The following is a 17,736-nucleotide window of genomic DNA, read 5'->3' as shown; positions in this document are numbered from 1 at the left end:
AACTATTATTAATAATTTTGTTAAAATACACTCCTGTTTTTAGTCTTATTAAAGGGAAATTGTTGTCATGTGGGAAGACTTCGACTTTTTACATTTGTTTTTGATGTATAGATTTTTCATGTCTCTTAACAATTCCTGCACAAGTAATTATATTCTTATTGTGTCTTATAGACTTTCCTTCAGATATAGCTAATAAGTCACTTTCTGAGAGCGCCTCTACAATGCTCTGGAAATCAAAAGGCAGACGCAGAAGAGCTTCTCACCCTGCTGCAGAGTCCTCTAGTGAACAGGGTGCAAGTGAAGCAGACATTGACAGTGACAGTGGCTATTGTAGTCCTAAGCATGGCAATAACCAGGCTGCAGCCATGACTTCAAGAAGTACAGATTCTTGTGCAATAAATGTATGTAAACATAACTAACTTAACTGTATTTGTATCCTACAGACTAATAAAAATTACTAAAAATTTGTTCTTTCCTTTTCAGGTTGTAGAACCATCAATAAATACAAGTAAGCATTGTCTTCACTGGTGAGCTGTTTAAAATTTGGCTAGATCACTTCTGTATTTTTGCTTTACACTTCGCTAAGAACCATCCCTTGAATTACTTCCAGCATGCTACTCTAACTGATGAGATACTTCTGAAGATGTCTTTCCTGTGATTTCTACCACCTCCACCAAGACCCCTGTTACTTGTTGAATGAACAAATTTATAAGTAGCTGTAACTAATGATTTATCAACTGCTGCCTTTCTTTAAAGGATTAAAAAAAGCCAGAGACTCCAATGGAAGCAGTCAAAGCTGTACTTCTGTTGTATTTTGTCCTCAAGCTTTCTTGCCCTGTTGGACCACAGTTTGTACCTGGGTAGTAATAGACCTAGAGTTGTCATTTGCTATTTGAGAAGTACTGATATTTTTCTTCAGAAGCTTTAAAGTACTGTAACATGAACAAATATTTGATTAGTCTGGTAGTAGTGGATAATGCTAGTGGCTGTTATTTGATTTATAAATTGTTATGGATATTAACCTGAGATTTCCTTTGTCTGACTGCTTCCTGATGATCGGTTGTTGGCAATTCAAATGTCTGTCATCTGACTACTCATAAAGGCAATTCTGCTAACTTCTAGAAACAGCTACAGAAATAAATGTTGTGAGAGAAGAATTAGACTTTCTTAGAGAACTTTATTTGTAACAAAATTGTGTTCCTGGCCATGGTGGCATGTGTATCATTATGATGCATTCTGTCATTCTAATTCATTTTTTTATAGATGACACTTCTCTTTCAGGTGGTATAAGTTGGACTAATGTAAATTCCCAGGCAACTCAAAAAAAACCTTGGATTGAAAAAACTCAGACATTTTCTAGAGGTGGAAGACAAGCTGAACAAAGAAACAGTTCACAGGTATGTTGTTAATGCTTCTAAATTTATGCATTCTGTTTCTTTTAGTATATGAAAATGATAAATTTGGAATGTGTTATAGAACTAACATACAAAGAATAGTTACTGAAAACAGTGGTGAAAGTATAGGAGCTCAACCTAAAAATCCAGTTGTGTATTTCTACCTTCTATGTTTCTTGAGCTAGCACTATATTGTGTGTGTGTATATATGCCAAATACATGAAATTATTTTATAATCTTCTGCCTATAGCCTGTTTATATGTGCCTACATAGGAAAAACATTATGTATGTAAAATAACTTGTGAAATGAAGATAAAGTGGGTGTAGAAAAGCGTAGTTGTTTTTGACCCATTCACACTTTAAAAGAAGAAAATCTCAAACTTCCTAAAGAAAGAGTTTGTGATCGTGAACTAGAATCCTGGATTCTCATTCCTGTTGTCTTTGAAACTTTTAAAAAATTCATTTATTAATAATAAAATGCTAATATGAACTTAATTGTATGCTAAAATGTGAAATATACATTTCTGTGAAACTCCCTTCAATTGGGACAGGATTTCTGTAATTAGTATGTGAGGAGAAGGTGGCCTTCCTAATTTTGATAGTCTGATTTTATTGGAGATGGTGCAGAGGGGTACAGAGAGAGGGCTGAAACATCTGCCTTTGCTTCAACATAGATTTTGCTGGAATTCAGTTATTGCAGACAAGAATAGCTGAGCTTGAAAGTGGGGGCTTTATCATAGATGTGCCTGCATGCACAAAATATGCACATGAGCTATCTTGCCCTGTTTAGTTTTTTAGATGAATTGTTAATTTGTCTTGAATCTTCCCATTTGGTATCTGTGGGTTCATTATAAAAGCAGCTTGTTGATGCTCGTATCTGGTGGTGTAGCGGTTCTGAATCTTTTTATAAGCTGTAGTCAAATCAGAGGCTTTTAGAACCCGCTATTTGTGGTTTATGGCATGGTGATTAGGAAGAACCAGATTTCCTTTCATCCAGTCACAGTTTAGGCCCTAAATCTGGCTGTTATTTTTGATATTTAAAAACAAAGCTGGCACACAGATTTTAAATCACGTTTCCTCGGCAAATTCACTGTACCTCAAGACAGAATTGTCCCAGAAACTATTTTCCTTTGAAACTAAACTTGTACCAGGTCTGTAGAACATTTCCTGGAAATGCATTAGTATGAGATCCAGAATTTCAGATTCAAATCATGTTGTGCCTTTAACCAACCAGTCTTGCACATGGGTTTCCACCAACCTTTCACTTAATCAGGAGAAGAATGTTTATACCACTATGAGATCCCTGGTCCTTACAGAACTCTGTGCCTGTGCATTGTCATAAAACACATGTTGAAAAGGCAATAATTGTATGCAGAATAATTACGTAGTGGGAGAGAGTTCTTTTGATTTATCATGGTTACAGAGAGTTCATCAGGATTCATGTGTGAGTTATAGAGTCACCAGCAACTCTTGTCGTTTTTCTTCATGTTTGGCCAAAAGGACCCTATTTTTTTAAAATAAGAAATTTAGATATTAGAATGTGTGGAGATACTGTATTTGCCTTGGGGGGGGAATAGTCTGATACTGTCTGTAGAATATTTTTGTGCAGGTTTAAACAAAAACAAAAAAAATCCACTCCAAAATCCCCCCAACCAACCACCCCTCAACAGATACCAAGCTACAGCTTGTTAGCTGTAATTCTGTAAAAACTCTACCTTCTTAGCTGCTAAATAGCAGACATGAGAATGCCTTACATCCATGTACATGCATCTCAAAAAATTGAAATGGCGAAATGCCAATCACTTTCATTATTTTTAGTCTGGTTTCAGATGCAGAGACCATAGCACATCTTCAGAAAGAAGGCAGAATTTGCAGAAACGACATGAAAAACCTCTAACTACAAGCCAGTCAAGTAGAACGGAGCAGAGTCCTGAATCTCTGTATTTTGAGGTAGTGGTGTATGAAAACCATTTCTGCATCAGAGTGATGCAAGCTGTGTGGAATAAGTGATGTTCTCAACAGGGATAAGTTGCAAAACATCTGACTCCAAGAGGTGTACAATACAGTGCACCAATTTAATTATTATATGATGCTTTCATTGTGTATGTACAAAGACTTGATTTGGGTGTCATGGAAAGTCTTAAGAATTTAGAACTATCCATGACTGACAAATTAGATAAGCAACTTTCAAGCAACTTTTTATGCTCCTTTGTGAACTAAAATTACTGTGTTCTCTGGTTTATCCCCCCCAACTGTGACTGGATTACATTACTGAAGTTTATTAAATTTTGCTTTTGTTTTTCTTCCAAAAGGTTATTTGGGCCCAGAAGGACTTTGTTAATTTTTCATCATTTTCTATTCGTGTCACTCTTAAGCCATTCTAGCTTATGTGGGACTTCAGAATTCAATTAATTCTTCTAGCGTCAGCTGTTTCAGTTGATGCTTTTCATGTGACTTTTGGTTCCATTCCCTTAATTCTTAATTTGTGTGTTGTTTAGGATGAAGATGAATTCCCAGAGCTAAATAGTGAGAATGGCAGCAGCAAAAGTAGTAACATCCAACAAAAGATTTCACCCAAAGTAGTAAGTAATTATACTGTTTTGCAAAGCATTTTTAAGTTTCTTTGAGACTGCTTGTGTAACTTTTTATTACTCTCTGCTACAGTACTTAAAATGCAGTAATTGTGATGTTCTTAGGGTATGTCTGTTACCAATTTTGGATGCTAAAGAAATGCCAATTAAAACAAATGTGCAGGGACCCATCTTTTAAAAACAAAACAAAACAAAAAACCCCAAACAACAACAAAAAACACTGCTAGATATGTCTGCTAATGAGATTGTATCTTAGTTTCACTTGTTAACATATAGACACTTAGAATCATAGAATGTCCCAAGTTGGAAAGACCCATAAGGATCATCAAGTCCAGCTCCAAACCGAAATGAAAATAAACTAAACTTCATCTGGCTTAAGGTTGTAGAAATAGTTGTTGGAAAAATGCTTTTCTAATACCTGATCTACTTAAATATTTCGTTGCAGAACTGTATGTAGACACTACTTAATCTATTTGGCTGCTTTCCAGGGAAGTCCTACATGAAATCTTTGCCGTTGGGGTGGGGAGCACCCCCTTATTTAGTATTCAGACTTGAAAACCTTCTGAAGGCATAATTATAGATAAATACAATAGTTTTCCCATACAAAAATGAAATATACCTAAGTATTTTATTAACTTATTGTGTCATGTAGCTTTACGTAATTGGGATGTCATACTGCTGACCAAAGCAATGGTTCATTTGGTTTCTGGAGTGCCACATTTCTTACCAACTTGAGATAAAGGTCTTTAATTGTGGGTTTTTGCATTTTGTTTAAAATCCTAGTTGGATGACTTACCAGAGAATTCTCCAATCAATATTGTCCAAACTCCAATTCCCATTACAACCTCTGTACCAAAGCGTGCAAAAAGTCAGAAGAAGAAGGCCTTGGCAGCAGCACTTGCAACAGCTCAAGAGTATTCGGAGATAAGCATGGAACAGAAAAAACTTCAAGTGTGTAGCACGCCCCCCACACCAGCCCCCCAGTAGTTGGTAAAGAGGTGTATCAGTTAGCTGTTGCTCCTCTTTATTCTATAATAGTAAGAATCTCTTTGTAAATAATGTTTTGCATGCACTATTTTCTTGTATTTATCAGCCTGTGGTGTTCATGTTTTAGGAGGCTTTATCAAAAGCTGCTGGAAAGAAGAGCAAGACCCCTGTTCAGTTAGATTTGGGTGACATGTTAGCAGCTCTTGAAAAGCAGCAGCAAGCAATGAAAGCTCGTCAGATCACCAACACCAGGCCCCTCTCATACACAGGTATTTCTAATCTACTTGTCTACTGCTGAATCCATTTTGTGACAATATAAATGCGATTGATCTGAGCATCTTAAATAGGCTTTTTTTTCTGTCAAGTTTTAACTTTTGAATACAAAAGTAACAGAAAGCTGGGAAGACTTTCTTAATGCATTTCTCAAAATTCACTTGTGCTACCCTTCTGAGATGCAGTATGCAATGGTGAAAGTCCATGTAGAACTTGGGGGAAACTTCTCTTAAAAGACCTACTATTCTAAACTCAGGATTCATGTCCTGAGTGTAATTCAGTGCTGAAATGAGTGTGTGCAAAGAACTGTATCCAGTCAAACCACACTTTTACTACAGATATTACAGAATTCTCTTTGAAAGCAGCTTAGAGAGGATACCTGTGACTATGATACAGAGGGATACCTTGCCAGGATATTCCTCCCACCCTACTGATGAGAATTCAGGGCCTCCTTACCCAAGGCTTTCTTGAACCAAATTTGTTCTTAAACTCTCCATGATTTCTATCACATTCTTTCATTGTCTATAAGGTCCAATGGCAGTGAACTCTAACTTTACTGCGTGCTGTATGGAGAAGCTTTTTCCTGCTGCTGTGGTTTTTTTTGGCGTGGAGTTGAGGTTTTTTGTCCCACTCATAATTTTATTAGATTTCATAGCCTTTCTATTACAAGGAGACTGAGCTTATTCCCTGCTTGCCTCCTCTATGATTCTTAGAGGTCTGTCATCTCTTTTCTAATCTGAAATTTTTCTAATCTGAACCTGTTTAATTATTCCATCGTGGAAGCACTCTTCTGATAATCCGTTATCACTTTCTATGTACCTTCATATAGTTCTACTGTATCTTTTTTAAAATAAGGAAGATCAGACATGCACAGAATATTAGGTTACAGTTCCATCATGAATGTATGCAATAGCTTAATTACACTTTTTTGTTCTCTTTATCAACATTTAAGTTAGCTTTTTTAATGCTTGCTGCTGAATACAGAATTGACACTTACGTAGCTGTCTATTATAACCCATGAACATCATTCCTGGGCAGTAGTCTGTAGCCTGGAGTCCATCATTATGCACATAGTTACCATTGTCCTTCTCCTGTGTTGCTTCATTTACCTGATTTGAGTTTCAGCTGTATTCAAACATTGATTTCAGTTGGCAAGGCTATATTGAACAAAGCTCAGCAAAGAACAGTTGGCATTTCCATTGGAGACCACATTTGTCTTATTCTTGTTCTTGCAGAAAATACACTTAACTACATGCTGCATGCTGTCACCTGTTTTGTCCTGTCAAGTAATCAAGTCTTTGACAACTAAAAATCAATGTTTGGATAAATATTTACAACTTCTCTTACTATTATCTTATTAATAAAGCTAAATGTAGTCATTTGAGAGAGATCCCTAACCAGTATTAAAGAAATTCCTTTCCTGGAATCCATAGCATCTTAAAACATGAGGCTAAGTTGAAAAAAGCTTAAAACCATCTGGAAGCAACAATATCTGATGACGTAATTTTCCTGTCATTATGAACTGCTTTTTTCCAAGGAAGGAAAATGTACTTTGAGAATTCATCAGTGGAAATTCTGAAAACGGTGTTCAAATAAAGCTGACGTCTTTTGGAGAAACTAATATCTTTCTTGTATTTAGTTGGCAGTGCTGCTCCTTTTCATGCCAAAGAATCTGCCAACAGAAAGTCCTTAACAAAGGGACAGCCATCTATGGGTTGCCTTAATCCGTTGGATTCAACTGCCCCAAAAATTAAAAGAGGAAAAGAGAGAGAGATTGCAAAACTGAAACGCCCTACAGCGCTTAAAAAGGTAAACATGTCAGCCCTGGAGTGTCTTGACCCACAATGATACTTCAAAGATAAAACCTGGTATCTTCTTAGTTGAGGACTAGTGACTGTGAACATAGGGTAAGGGAGTCATGAGCTTCTGCCTCTAGCTCCTGTTACACTGGTGTACTGTGCATTGGACCTAGGCATGTAGCATAACTTCTTATACCCCTCAAAATTAGTTGAAAGTGATAAAAATCTATCTCAAGAAGGATGGCAAGGATTTTTTAAACTTGAGACACATGGGAAGACTTGCATAGCTTTTTTCATGTTGCTGTATCTTAATTTGTAGTGCAGTGTAATATGCTAACCTTAAATTTTTCTCTTTTTTTGAGATATGGGTATAGAACTTGAAGTAAAACCACCATTTTTAACTGAGTAAAATTAGAAATAGTTGGTTATATGTATCCAAGTACACGCACACATAAAGTAGGTATGTACATAGAGAATAGAGTATGTATGGAAATCAGAAGGTAAAACACAAAAACTAGCCCTAGAAAAGAAAGTGTGAAAGCCCTTTTTTTTTGTTTTTTCTTAAACATGGAAGTCACTTGTACTCATGCACCACGTTTCTTGTCAAGATCACTTTGATATCGGCAGTTAGAATCTGGTAAAGCTGTGTTTGTACGGAAGTTGGCTGTGGCTAAGTTGCTTCCCACCACCCCAGCTATCTTCTCTGACTTTTCCATGATCTACTTGAGTTAGAAATTCATAGCTACCTGTTCAGAAGAGTTTTCTAAACTCTGTCAGTGTCTTTATGTTGTTGTTATTTATTGTAGTAATACCAATATATCCATGGCTACTTACCTTTGCACTTCCCTTTCTTTTATAGAAAGGATTCTGTCTGTTGTGGTGCTTCACAAAGGTGACTAGTATTCTTGCATACGGTGTTTATTTTACAGGAGTGGGAATAAGGCGTTGTTAGTGTTATGTATTGGAAAGAAGCTGTGAAAGTACTTAATACTTAAACTGTTGAAAGAACTCTTCATGTAGAAGTATGCGTATACCACCTGTAAAATGCTGTAATGAAATACCATTTGTGAACAAAGAGGAAATGGAAAAGATTTCAGGGTTTTCTTTCCTGGCATGAGTAGGAAGGTTCAAGACAGCTTGATTAACTTTATTCTGTGTTATGGTCAGTCAAATGGACACACCTTTACAGGTGTATCTATAATTTTCAGATGCTGATAACTGGTGTTCTGTTCCTAGATTATTTTGAAAGAGAGAGAAGAGAAGAAAGGCCGTTTGTCAGTTGACCATAGCCTTTTGGGATCTGATGAACAGAAAGAGATTCATATAAACTTGACTGCTGATCAGTCTCAGGAGCTGGCCTCTCAAGAAGGTTGGTCTCTATCTAGTCCCCCTTCCCTCCTACCATGGTTGTACTAATCTGCTTATTTTGGTGTTTTGTCTTTATCTTTTTATCCAACACAACTTATTGATGTTATCTTTTAACTTTTTTAACATTATGAAACAGTAGAAACTGGAACTCTTTTCCCCTAAAATGTCTTGCCTGTCCCTCAGTTGTGGAAGGCTCAGGCAGTATAGGTACTTAGACCCAATCTCCATACAGCCTTTTAATTAATTTCTCTTGAGTGGATATTCCCAACATGTCAGAGTTGGTAGCGTTTTTGATAAGTGGGCAAAATGTGACATGTTGTCGACCATGCCATGTTGATCACAATGCCTTTTAATGATGAGCATACTGAAAGTTTTCCAGGTATGGGAGTTGCAAACTGTAAATAAGGGTTTTCAGTTCGAACATTCTTGCCAATCAACTGCAATGTCTGGATTGTTGATTTGCAGCAACAGCTCTGAGCAGCTGGGAAACTCCAAAGAATTTTCAATGTCTTTGTGTTTGGGGTGGGGGGCGGGGGAGGATGTGTCTATCAAGATTCCAGATGTGTTGTTTCAGAACTTTCTTCTGAATGACCTGACTGAAGATAAGTCTGAAAATCTTAAATGGTCTAGGAATAAGTTAGTAAAATATTATATATATAAAAATAGTTAAGAATTATTGGAAGAAGCTGTAGCATTTAGGCAGGGTTTCCCTTCTGTTCTATCCATTCCCCAAACCTAGCTTTGGGTATTTGTTTAATGACTATTCAAATATTGCTTATTTACCCAACCCATGCTGAGTGGTGGTTATGTGCTTGTTTTGTTTCCCTCCTCGTTGCTACCCCTCTAGGGAAGAATACTGTTCAGTGTTTTCAGAATGTAATTTGGAAAAAGCAAGGAAGCAATACATAAGTGTGGTGCTGTTTCTTTTACGTGAAAATGTCTTTGCATTTTATGATGTTTTAAAACTGTCTTTCAGAAACTGGATTAAGCATGCCTAGTGATGCTTCGCTTTCGCCAGCAAGTCAGAATTCTCCATACTGCATGACCCCAGTGTCACAAGGTTCACCTGCTAGTTCTGGAATAGGCAGTCCAATGGCTTCCTCTGCAATAACCAAAATTCACAGCAAGAGATTCAGAGAGTAAGAGTTTTGAATTATTAATATAAATTCAAGGCTTGCACTTCAGTCACCCTCATCTTTTAAGTGTGGATAGGTTTAGTAGACTTAAGAGGAGCTTAACGAACATAAGCTACCCTTTCATTAATAGAAATTTCTGCAAGGTTTGGGGTTTTTACCATAGTAGGATTGCGCTCTGTGTGTGTGTATATATATACGTACACATACATGTTTTGGACTTCCTTTGGTTGCTGCAACAAATAAGCCAGGTGGAAGTATTCTCTAAAAAAAAAAAACCCTATTTTTTAAAGGAGGGCTACATACACTTTAGATGGGAAAGGAAGGAATGCTTATGAGTGCTGGAAATACTGTAATAGTAACTCTTAATACATTACTGCTTTTTTTAATTAATGTATTGTTATAAAGTACCCAGTTAACAAAAAGAATAATTGCTTGCAGCACTTATTGGAGTGTTTCTTTGTATTTTTTAATATTCTTTTTTACTTCTCTAGGTAAGGGATGTTACTGGAAATATAAATGTTTTCAGGATGTATTTTTAACTTACAATATACAGTCTGATTTCTAAATCCTTCAAGTGACTTTAATGACTCTTCTGAGGAAGTAAAATTATTTTTATAACTAAAAGAAAAGGCTCAGTGAAATAGTATTGATTTTGTGCTATGCTAATACTTGATTTTTTTGAATTGACAGATACTGTAATCAAGTTCTAAGTAAAGAAATAGATGAGTGTGTGACTCTTTTATTGCAAGAGCTTGTCAGCTTCCAGGAACGGATTTATCAAAAGGATCCCATGAGAGCTAAAGCAAGAAGACGACTTGTTATGGGGTTGCGTGAGGTTACTAAGCATATGAAACTAAACAAGATTAAGTGTGTAATCATATCTCCCAACTGTGAAAAAATCCAGTCAAAAGGTATAAATGATAAAACAAGTGGTGCACTTAACTGTTCACAATTTTCTTGTGCTGATTAGCAAAGTTTAGAAGCATTTTTTGGTTACTATGCATGATGTAACACTTCCAGAATCAATTGTGTAATTGCCACCCCACATTCATTCTCTTCTACTCTATTCTGGAAGAAACTCATTCATGAATTTTGAATAGCTTAAAGAAAAATAGATATCATAAGCCCATATAATAGACTTAAATTTTATTCTGTTCAGTCTTTGATACACCTAAAGCCTTGAGCTCTGGGTGCTCTTAAGGAGCACTCATTAAGAGGAACATGGATTGGTTAGTTAGCCAACCAACACATTTTGCCACAAGATACGAGAAGAGCAAAGCTCTGCTCAAGAAGTGAGCTGTGAAAAATTCTGGTTTAATTTGTGTGCAGGACTAAGAATATAGAATGTTGCCTTGAAGTATGCTCACTTACTATACTTGAAATGTATAGCTTGTTATCCTTTAGGACATAGTGGCTGATGATTGTATGTATTGAAGTTTTACTGACTAATTACAGCTAAAATAGGATAGAGAATTGTATTGTGCCATACTATGATGTTAACTGACTAGATACATATTTAAAATTGCTTTCTTCAAGGTGGACTAGATGAGGCTTTATATAACGTAATAGCCATGGCACGGGACCAAGAAATTCCTTTTGTCTTTGCTCTTGGCCGTAAAGCTCTTGGCCGTTGTGTGAACAAGCTGGTTCCTGTTAGTGTAGTGGGTATCTTCAACTTCTCCGGTGCTGAGGTGAGTAATTCCGTTTGCATAAATGGCTGGAGTAAACAATTACGTTCCTTGTAGATAAGAATTGATCTGGCATGGAGATCACACCTAATTCCATTTGATAATGACCCTGACCTTATCTATATTAGGGTGTGTTTGTCTTTGAAATTCAGTATTTACAGAACTGAGAGACTATGTTGAAATACTTTGGCCGCAATATGTCTGTAGCTTTCAAATAGACTTAAATGCCATCTGAAATCCTCTGGAAGGCTTAAGGTTGTGAGATGTACTTACTTTAGGATAACTTTATCTTAATATTGTGTAAACATAGACTGTGTGTTTAGATTTTATCTGTATTAAATAAAAATAATTTTTAGTTGACATAAAAGTATTTGGTGTTAATAAGCTTAAGGCACACTCCTTTGACTATAAAAGGAGTAATTTAAAGTGAAAATTATGAGTAAGAACAACTGATGATAAAAACTGCTTTCATACTTAGGACCTGTTTAATAAGCTGGTATCACTGACTGAAGAGGCCAGAAAAGCATACAGAGATATGGTTGCTGCAATGGAACAGGAACAGGCAGAAGAAGCCTTGAAGAATGTCAAGAAGGCACCCCATCACATGGGTCATTCTCGTAACCCCTCTGCAGCAAGTGCTATCTCATTCTGTAGTGTTATTTCTGAACCCATATCTGAAGTGAATGAGAAAGAATATGGTAAGTGTGCTAAAACTTACTTTTGTAACTAGAAGCTAGAATTTTCTAAATGCTGCTTATTGCAAAATGTAGCTAAAAATACAACATTTCATCATGACTTAGTATTCTGCAGTTTTCAGGAATAAGAGAAAATTGGTTAGTCTCTAGATAGTCTTGTAAGTCACTTTTTTCCCTGAATCATATTGAAAACAATTTTAACTTCTAATCCTCAGAAGTGTTAGTTACCTAACTCATGTCAGTGGAGGTGGCTTCTCCAGTTTTATTGAACTGGTATAGAACTGATAGCAAATACAGAATTGACTATATGATGGAGGAAGAACTAATGACAGAGGGTAGGAACTAAATTATTGAGGTGTCTGAAAATAGGACATGTAGTTTAAATTTTGAAACCTCAGATGGCAATGAATGATTCTAGTGTGAGGAAAAGGCAAATTTATCTGGTTGCTTAAGCAGATGACAGGAGGAATAAAAGGGAGAATGCTTGCTTGAAGACTTCTGGGTTTTTTGGTCTTATGGTGAATTATAAAGAATACTATCCTGATTTTAGTTAGTTCTTTTGTGGTGTCTCAAACTTACTTAATTTCTTAAACGTTTTTTTTAAATCCTTAGATGACCTAATACTATAGCAATCTTCTGCATTTAATTTATACTTGAGAGTAACCTCTTTGTCTACGCTCGCTGTTACATCTGATTCTTCCACAGTTTACACAGGAGACTAAGTGCACAAACCTTCAACTTTCTAATGTCTGGTTTATGATACTGTAAAAACCCGAAGTTATTCACAGCTCTTTCTATTTTCTCTCCAATTTTCTAAATGAAATTTTTCTAGCAAGAATAGAATAATATTAAAATCATTAGCTCCTATTGCTATTTAAGCAGTTCTAGGATGTTCAGGAAAAATATTTTTATATAGAAAGAATTAATGTTTGTTTCTTATATCTCTTTTTAAACTTGTAGAAACAAACTGGAGAAATATGGTGGAAACCTCTGATGGGTTAGAAGCATCTGAAAATGAGAGGGAATCCTCATGTAAGACTGTGGTACCAGAAAAAGCTGGTAATGGTCAAATTGAAAAAGCCACTCTTAATAAACAACTGCCTCTGGCTACACCTGGCACTACCTCAGCAACAAATCACGGCAAATCCACACCAGGCGACAAAGACGAGGTGAAACCAGATGACAATCTGGAATGGGCCTCACAGCAGAGTACAGAAACAGGATCACTGGATGGCAGCTGCCGAGATCTTTTGAATTCCTCCATGACCAGTACCACCAGTACTCTTGTACCAGGAATGCTGGAGGAGGAGGAGGAGGAGGAAGATGATGAGGAGGAGGATTATGCCCATGAACCAATTTCTGTAGAGGTTCAGCTTAATAGCAGAATTGAATCTTGGGTTTCAGAGACCCAGAGAACTATGGAGACTCTTCAGCTTGGGAAGACCCTTAGTGGTGCTGAAGAAGACAATGCAGAGCAAAGTGAAGAAGAAGAAATAGAGACTTCTGAGCAGGCTGATCCAGTCACTGATGGTGAGGAATGGACAAATGATAAGCACGCAAGTAACGCTCAGCATAAACCTCCCATCTGCGGTTCTCTGAATAAAGAACACACAGATTCCATTTATATACCATAAAAATAAGGAAGAACTCAGGAACTTCTTAAAAATTATATTAAGACTAACTGTTGTAAAGGTTGCAGCCATTATTTCATATGCTTCATCTCAACATTTTGCACTGTTAAACATTTAATATGTATATTTAATTCACAACAATATTTTTGTAGCTGTCTGTTACCTGTCCGATTTAAAAACTAGCTTAGCTTTTAATCAGTATCTATTTCCCAGAATTGAAACTGTGTGGAAAACTTGTAAGTATTTGAACTTTTGTAAAAGGAAACATCTTGTAACTGACCAGTTCTAAGCAAAATTCTTTTAAGATGTGACTCTTTAGCTCATTTTCAAACAGATAACCTACATTAAGACTGACAAATTGCCAACATTTTACACTGGTGTTATGGTGTTATGCCAGGCACATCAGTGTATTTGGCCATGATTTTCTAGTTCTATCTAGAAATAGAAGTAAAATTTTGGTTCTCCTTAAAGAAAAGCTGGAAAACCCCATTTGCAGTCTTAATGAAAAGTAAATAGTAGAGAAATCTGTGCATGATTCTTGCGATAAGATAGATGCAGCTCTTCAGTTGGTCTCGGTGAATGCATCGTTAAAAAGCTGCTGATAATTGAGATGGTTACAATAAGCTATAACAACTTTGATTCCAGGAAAACTTTAAACCAGAGGGATGTAATTAATGTTTTGGGGTTTTTTTACAAGGTGGAAATATTGCATAAAAAAACAGGAAAGAAAACAGAAATTCCCCATGCTCTCCACAGTTGCTGTCTGCCAAACCACATTAAGTGAATCACTAACCATAATCCCTATGCAGGGCTTTTAGTAAACTGATGACTTCCTCTTTCTCCTGTCACTTACCTCAGGAATGCTGTTTTGCATATTGTAATCGACATAACACTGCAAAAAGCAAGAATAATCCTTTAACAGCAAGTGTGAATGATATGGTGGCTTAGTGTATTTACATGTTCATCTGCATGTTTTGACCCTGGCCACCCTCATGTTGAGTTCAGGATGTATCTTGACAATTCTTACTCAAATTGTGACCTCTTCTCACAGTTGTAGCAGCTTTAGGAGTTGACCTCTAGAGTGGAAAAGGAAGTAGTTACTCCAGGAAGGGAGGAAGTGCCCTGTAGTATGGGGAGGTATTTCAGTGATTCAGAGGTAAAAGAAACAAAAAATATGCCCTCCCTAAAACACACGTGTTGTGGGAGAATTGTTCCATCTTTTGTTCTGAATATTGAACCGAAATCCATTAACCAATGATTTCATTTCAGATTGAAGATGGAGTATGTGTCTAAGCCTTGCATGTTAAGGAGTCTGTTTTCCATCTTTGTCTTATATTGGTAATGGATGTACTGAAACTGCCAGCAGCAGGAGCTTCACTACAAGAGTAGCCAAAGAGTAACTCACATGAATAACACTTTTATAGCAAACATATGTTTCTTTTAATTCCACTTCATTTTTCTTGATCACTTGTATCAGAATGCATAAAAAGCCTCTGGGTAGGCTGAAAAACACAAGAAATGGGTAGCTTAGTTAAGTATTTAGTCCACATTTATTAATATGGGACCAACGCTTATAGTACTAGTGAGGCTGGCATTTTAAGTTACACTGGGAAAACGAGACTCCAGGTTTAGAAATCCTCTTCCCCTGGGCTTTTCGGATGCTAATGAGAATAATAGAAACTGTGTGTATTCTGTAAATAATGCTTTGATAGTTATAGGCATAGCAAATGCTGTGTAGATAAGCAGGATAGGATGCTGCTAGGACAACTGGCTGTTCTGTCACGTTCTTAGTTCCTTAATGCAATCCTTCTAGATGTTTGAACACGCATTTTATAGGAAAACAAAGACTAAGGAATGATGCCTCCTGAATGTTAAACCTTTTACTGTACATATGGCAGATTTCTATTGTATCTGTGTTTTGAAAGTGTTTTTGCTTTAGGAGATGATAGGTGTTTGAACTGCTGACAAGCAAAACTTGCCCTTGGATGTGTAAGCACATGTCTCGATGCCAGCTGAGATCAGTGTATACACTGAGGGCAAAACTTCACCAGAACATCAAAAAACAAAGGTGTTTGTAATTTTTCCTTTTGCTTTTTCGGTGCCAGTGATTCAAATAACTTTTGATCTTGAAGTATTAACATCAAAGGCGCATCTTTTTATATGTCTTTTCTGAACTTTGACTGTCATTTTAAAATTTTCTGACATTTGTATCAAAGTCGTCTTGTAATATTCAGCCCACTATTTAACTGCAATTTTGCTACAGGTTTAATAGAGTTCTTGAAGGTGATATAGCACTTCTAATATCTCTCAATTTGCCAGCAAATAAGGAACTGGTCTCTCTTTAAAATGTGGCAGATCACCCTTAGAGGAGCAAACTGAGTAAAGGAAACGGTTTCAGTGCTTCCTTTTTGGTAAGCTGGGAACGAGCAATAACTGTGAGAATGAAATTCTATTCCTTTGGGAGTGATCCATTTGCATCTAAAATTAGGGAAGTTCCTTGCTACTTGAAGCACTTGAGGAGAGTATCTCACTGTGGTAATTTTGATTCTATTATCACCAGAATTTAAAAAGAAAGCATACAGATGTTTTACAATACCATGATTTTTTTAAGAAGTAGTTGAATTTCTATTTCGGAATTAAAGTATGCAGTTTATTATACAGGTTGTTACTGTCCCCAAGAAAAGATGTTTCTGTAGTTATAGGTGTATAGATATTTTTGTTGTTAAAACGATTATTTGGAAAACAAATCTACTTTTCTTGATACATGCTTTATAGAAGTTATTTCACCACTCAATTTAACTGGTAAAATCAAAAATAATATATCTGTGGTAGGGGTAGGGATCTTTAAAACTGGTAGAGGTGGCTATGTGTACAACCTATTTATATAAATGCTTTAGGTATCTCTGTCAAAATAATAAAACATGGATTACAAATACGTAAAAGGGAAAAATTCTGAAAGGCTTTTGTCCTTAGTTGGGCTGAGTAACAGTGGCTGAGTAAGGCGAAGGACCTGGTCCTGCTTACACATGCTTAAGAGCATTAGTTCCACTGGCTTAAAGCAGTGGCCTGTTCATCTGCTGAAGTTGTGTGCAAGTAGTTGCAGGATTGGAGCTAAACAGTGACAGAGGGTGTTGACCTGTGTGTTAAAAACTCATTATAGGAGATGTTCAGTAATGCACTACTTGGTGGTGTTCTGGTAAAGATAAGAGGTGTCTTTATGCTCATTCGAGTGGGTGGGAGCTTACACAATGTGGTTCTGTCCGGTTCTCTAACACAAACTTAAATTTTAATGATGTTACTTTAGATATGTATGTAAAAAAAAAAAAAAGTATTGTTTGAAAAGCTGCTCTTTGCTGAAACTGTCATTAAGTATTTCCTGTGAAGTTGTGCCAACTAATGAAACCATGGAGTTGACTTCAATGTTAGCCATTAAAAATTTGTTAACAAAACCAGCAGAAGCAAGCCATAGAAACAAGTAATGGGGGTTTTCTACCCACCCTGCCACATGCAGAAATGTGAGAATGTCTAACCTGGAATTTCCTCACCAATTAATGGTAACGCTGCAAATAGAAACCCAGTTGGCACAGCCTACCTTCTAAATGTTCATAAATAGTTCATATATTTTACTTTTAATAGATTCTAATAAGGATAGCTGTTTAATGTCTTAAAACTAATAGTAATATTTAGGTTAAAGCAGTAGAAAAATCATTATGAAATACAATATGAAGGGTTTTGTTCCATTTCTTTTTTGCTGTATGAAGGATAATTGTTCTGTCTACCGTACTTTTTGGAGTAATAACAGCTTTTTTGCACTATGTAAATACTAGTGGGGATTCTTCCATAACTAATAAAAATGATTGTAGAAATTTATGACTTATTACAATATATGTTTGCTCACAGCTACTTTATCCCGAGCTCACGTCTGCGAGTGCTGCCCTGGCATGACAGGAGATGGAAGCGGTCTGTGTTACACCGTCCTTGGCCACAGGGTGGAGAAGCGCCGCGGTGGCCCCTCGCCTCTGGCTGGTGGTGGCCTGGGCCCCAGGGCAGGCGTCAGGGCCCGCGCAGGGGGCAGAGTCCCTCCGCTCACCTAGGCGGAGTGGGCACTGGTGGGGAGGTGAAGAGAAAAATGGAATTGGCTGAGGATTTTTCACATTATGGAGTCCAGGTCCCT

General features: G+C 36.7%; 1 protein-coding gene across 7 annotated transcripts in view; it reads left to right on the top strand.

The window, feature by feature from the left end:
• Positions 1-17,432, top strand: part of SECISBP2L (SECIS binding protein 2 like) — a 30,785-nt gene extending 13,353 nt beyond the window's left edge. For 2 of the 7 annotated variants that reach the window (XM_075100415.1, XM_075100421.1), the window contains 14 exons: positions 172-401; positions 484-508; positions 1,264-1,397; positions 3,213-3,347; positions 3,893-3,976; positions 4,769-4,936; positions 5,100-5,241; positions 6,885-7,054; positions 8,281-8,413; positions 9,389-9,551; positions 10,239-10,459; positions 11,085-11,239; positions 11,715-11,934; positions 12,892-17,432. In XM_075100415.1, the coding sequence (XP_074956516.1) occupies positions 172-401; positions 484-508; positions 1,264-1,397; positions 3,213-3,347; positions 3,893-3,976; positions 4,769-4,936; positions 5,100-5,241; positions 6,885-7,054; positions 8,281-8,413; positions 9,389-9,551; positions 10,239-10,459; positions 11,085-11,239; positions 11,715-11,934; positions 12,892-13,565 (2,654 nt within the window). In that variant the 3' untranslated portion in view covers positions 13,566-17,432. The remainder of the gene's footprint in view (positions 1-171; positions 402-483; positions 509-1,263; positions 1,398-3,212; positions 3,348-3,892; positions 3,977-4,768; positions 4,937-5,099; positions 5,242-6,884; positions 7,055-8,280; positions 8,414-9,388; positions 9,552-10,238; positions 10,460-11,084; positions 11,240-11,714; positions 11,935-12,891) is intronic. The other 5 variants (XM_075100418.1, XM_075100417.1, XM_075100416.1 and 2 more) reach the window with 5 other exon arrangements.
• Positions 17,433-17,736: the final 304 nt, after the last annotated feature.

The sequence above is a fragment of the Phalacrocorax aristotelis genome, chromosome 7, assembly GCF_949628215.1.
Source record: "Phalacrocorax aristotelis chromosome 7, bGulAri2.1, whole genome shotgun sequence".
Lineage (NCBI taxonomy): Eukaryota > Metazoa > Chordata > Aves > Suliformes > Phalacrocoracidae > Phalacrocorax > Phalacrocorax aristotelis.
The sequence above is the reverse complement of the archived record's forward strand: the minus strand, read 5'-3'. Positions and strand labels throughout refer to the sequence as shown.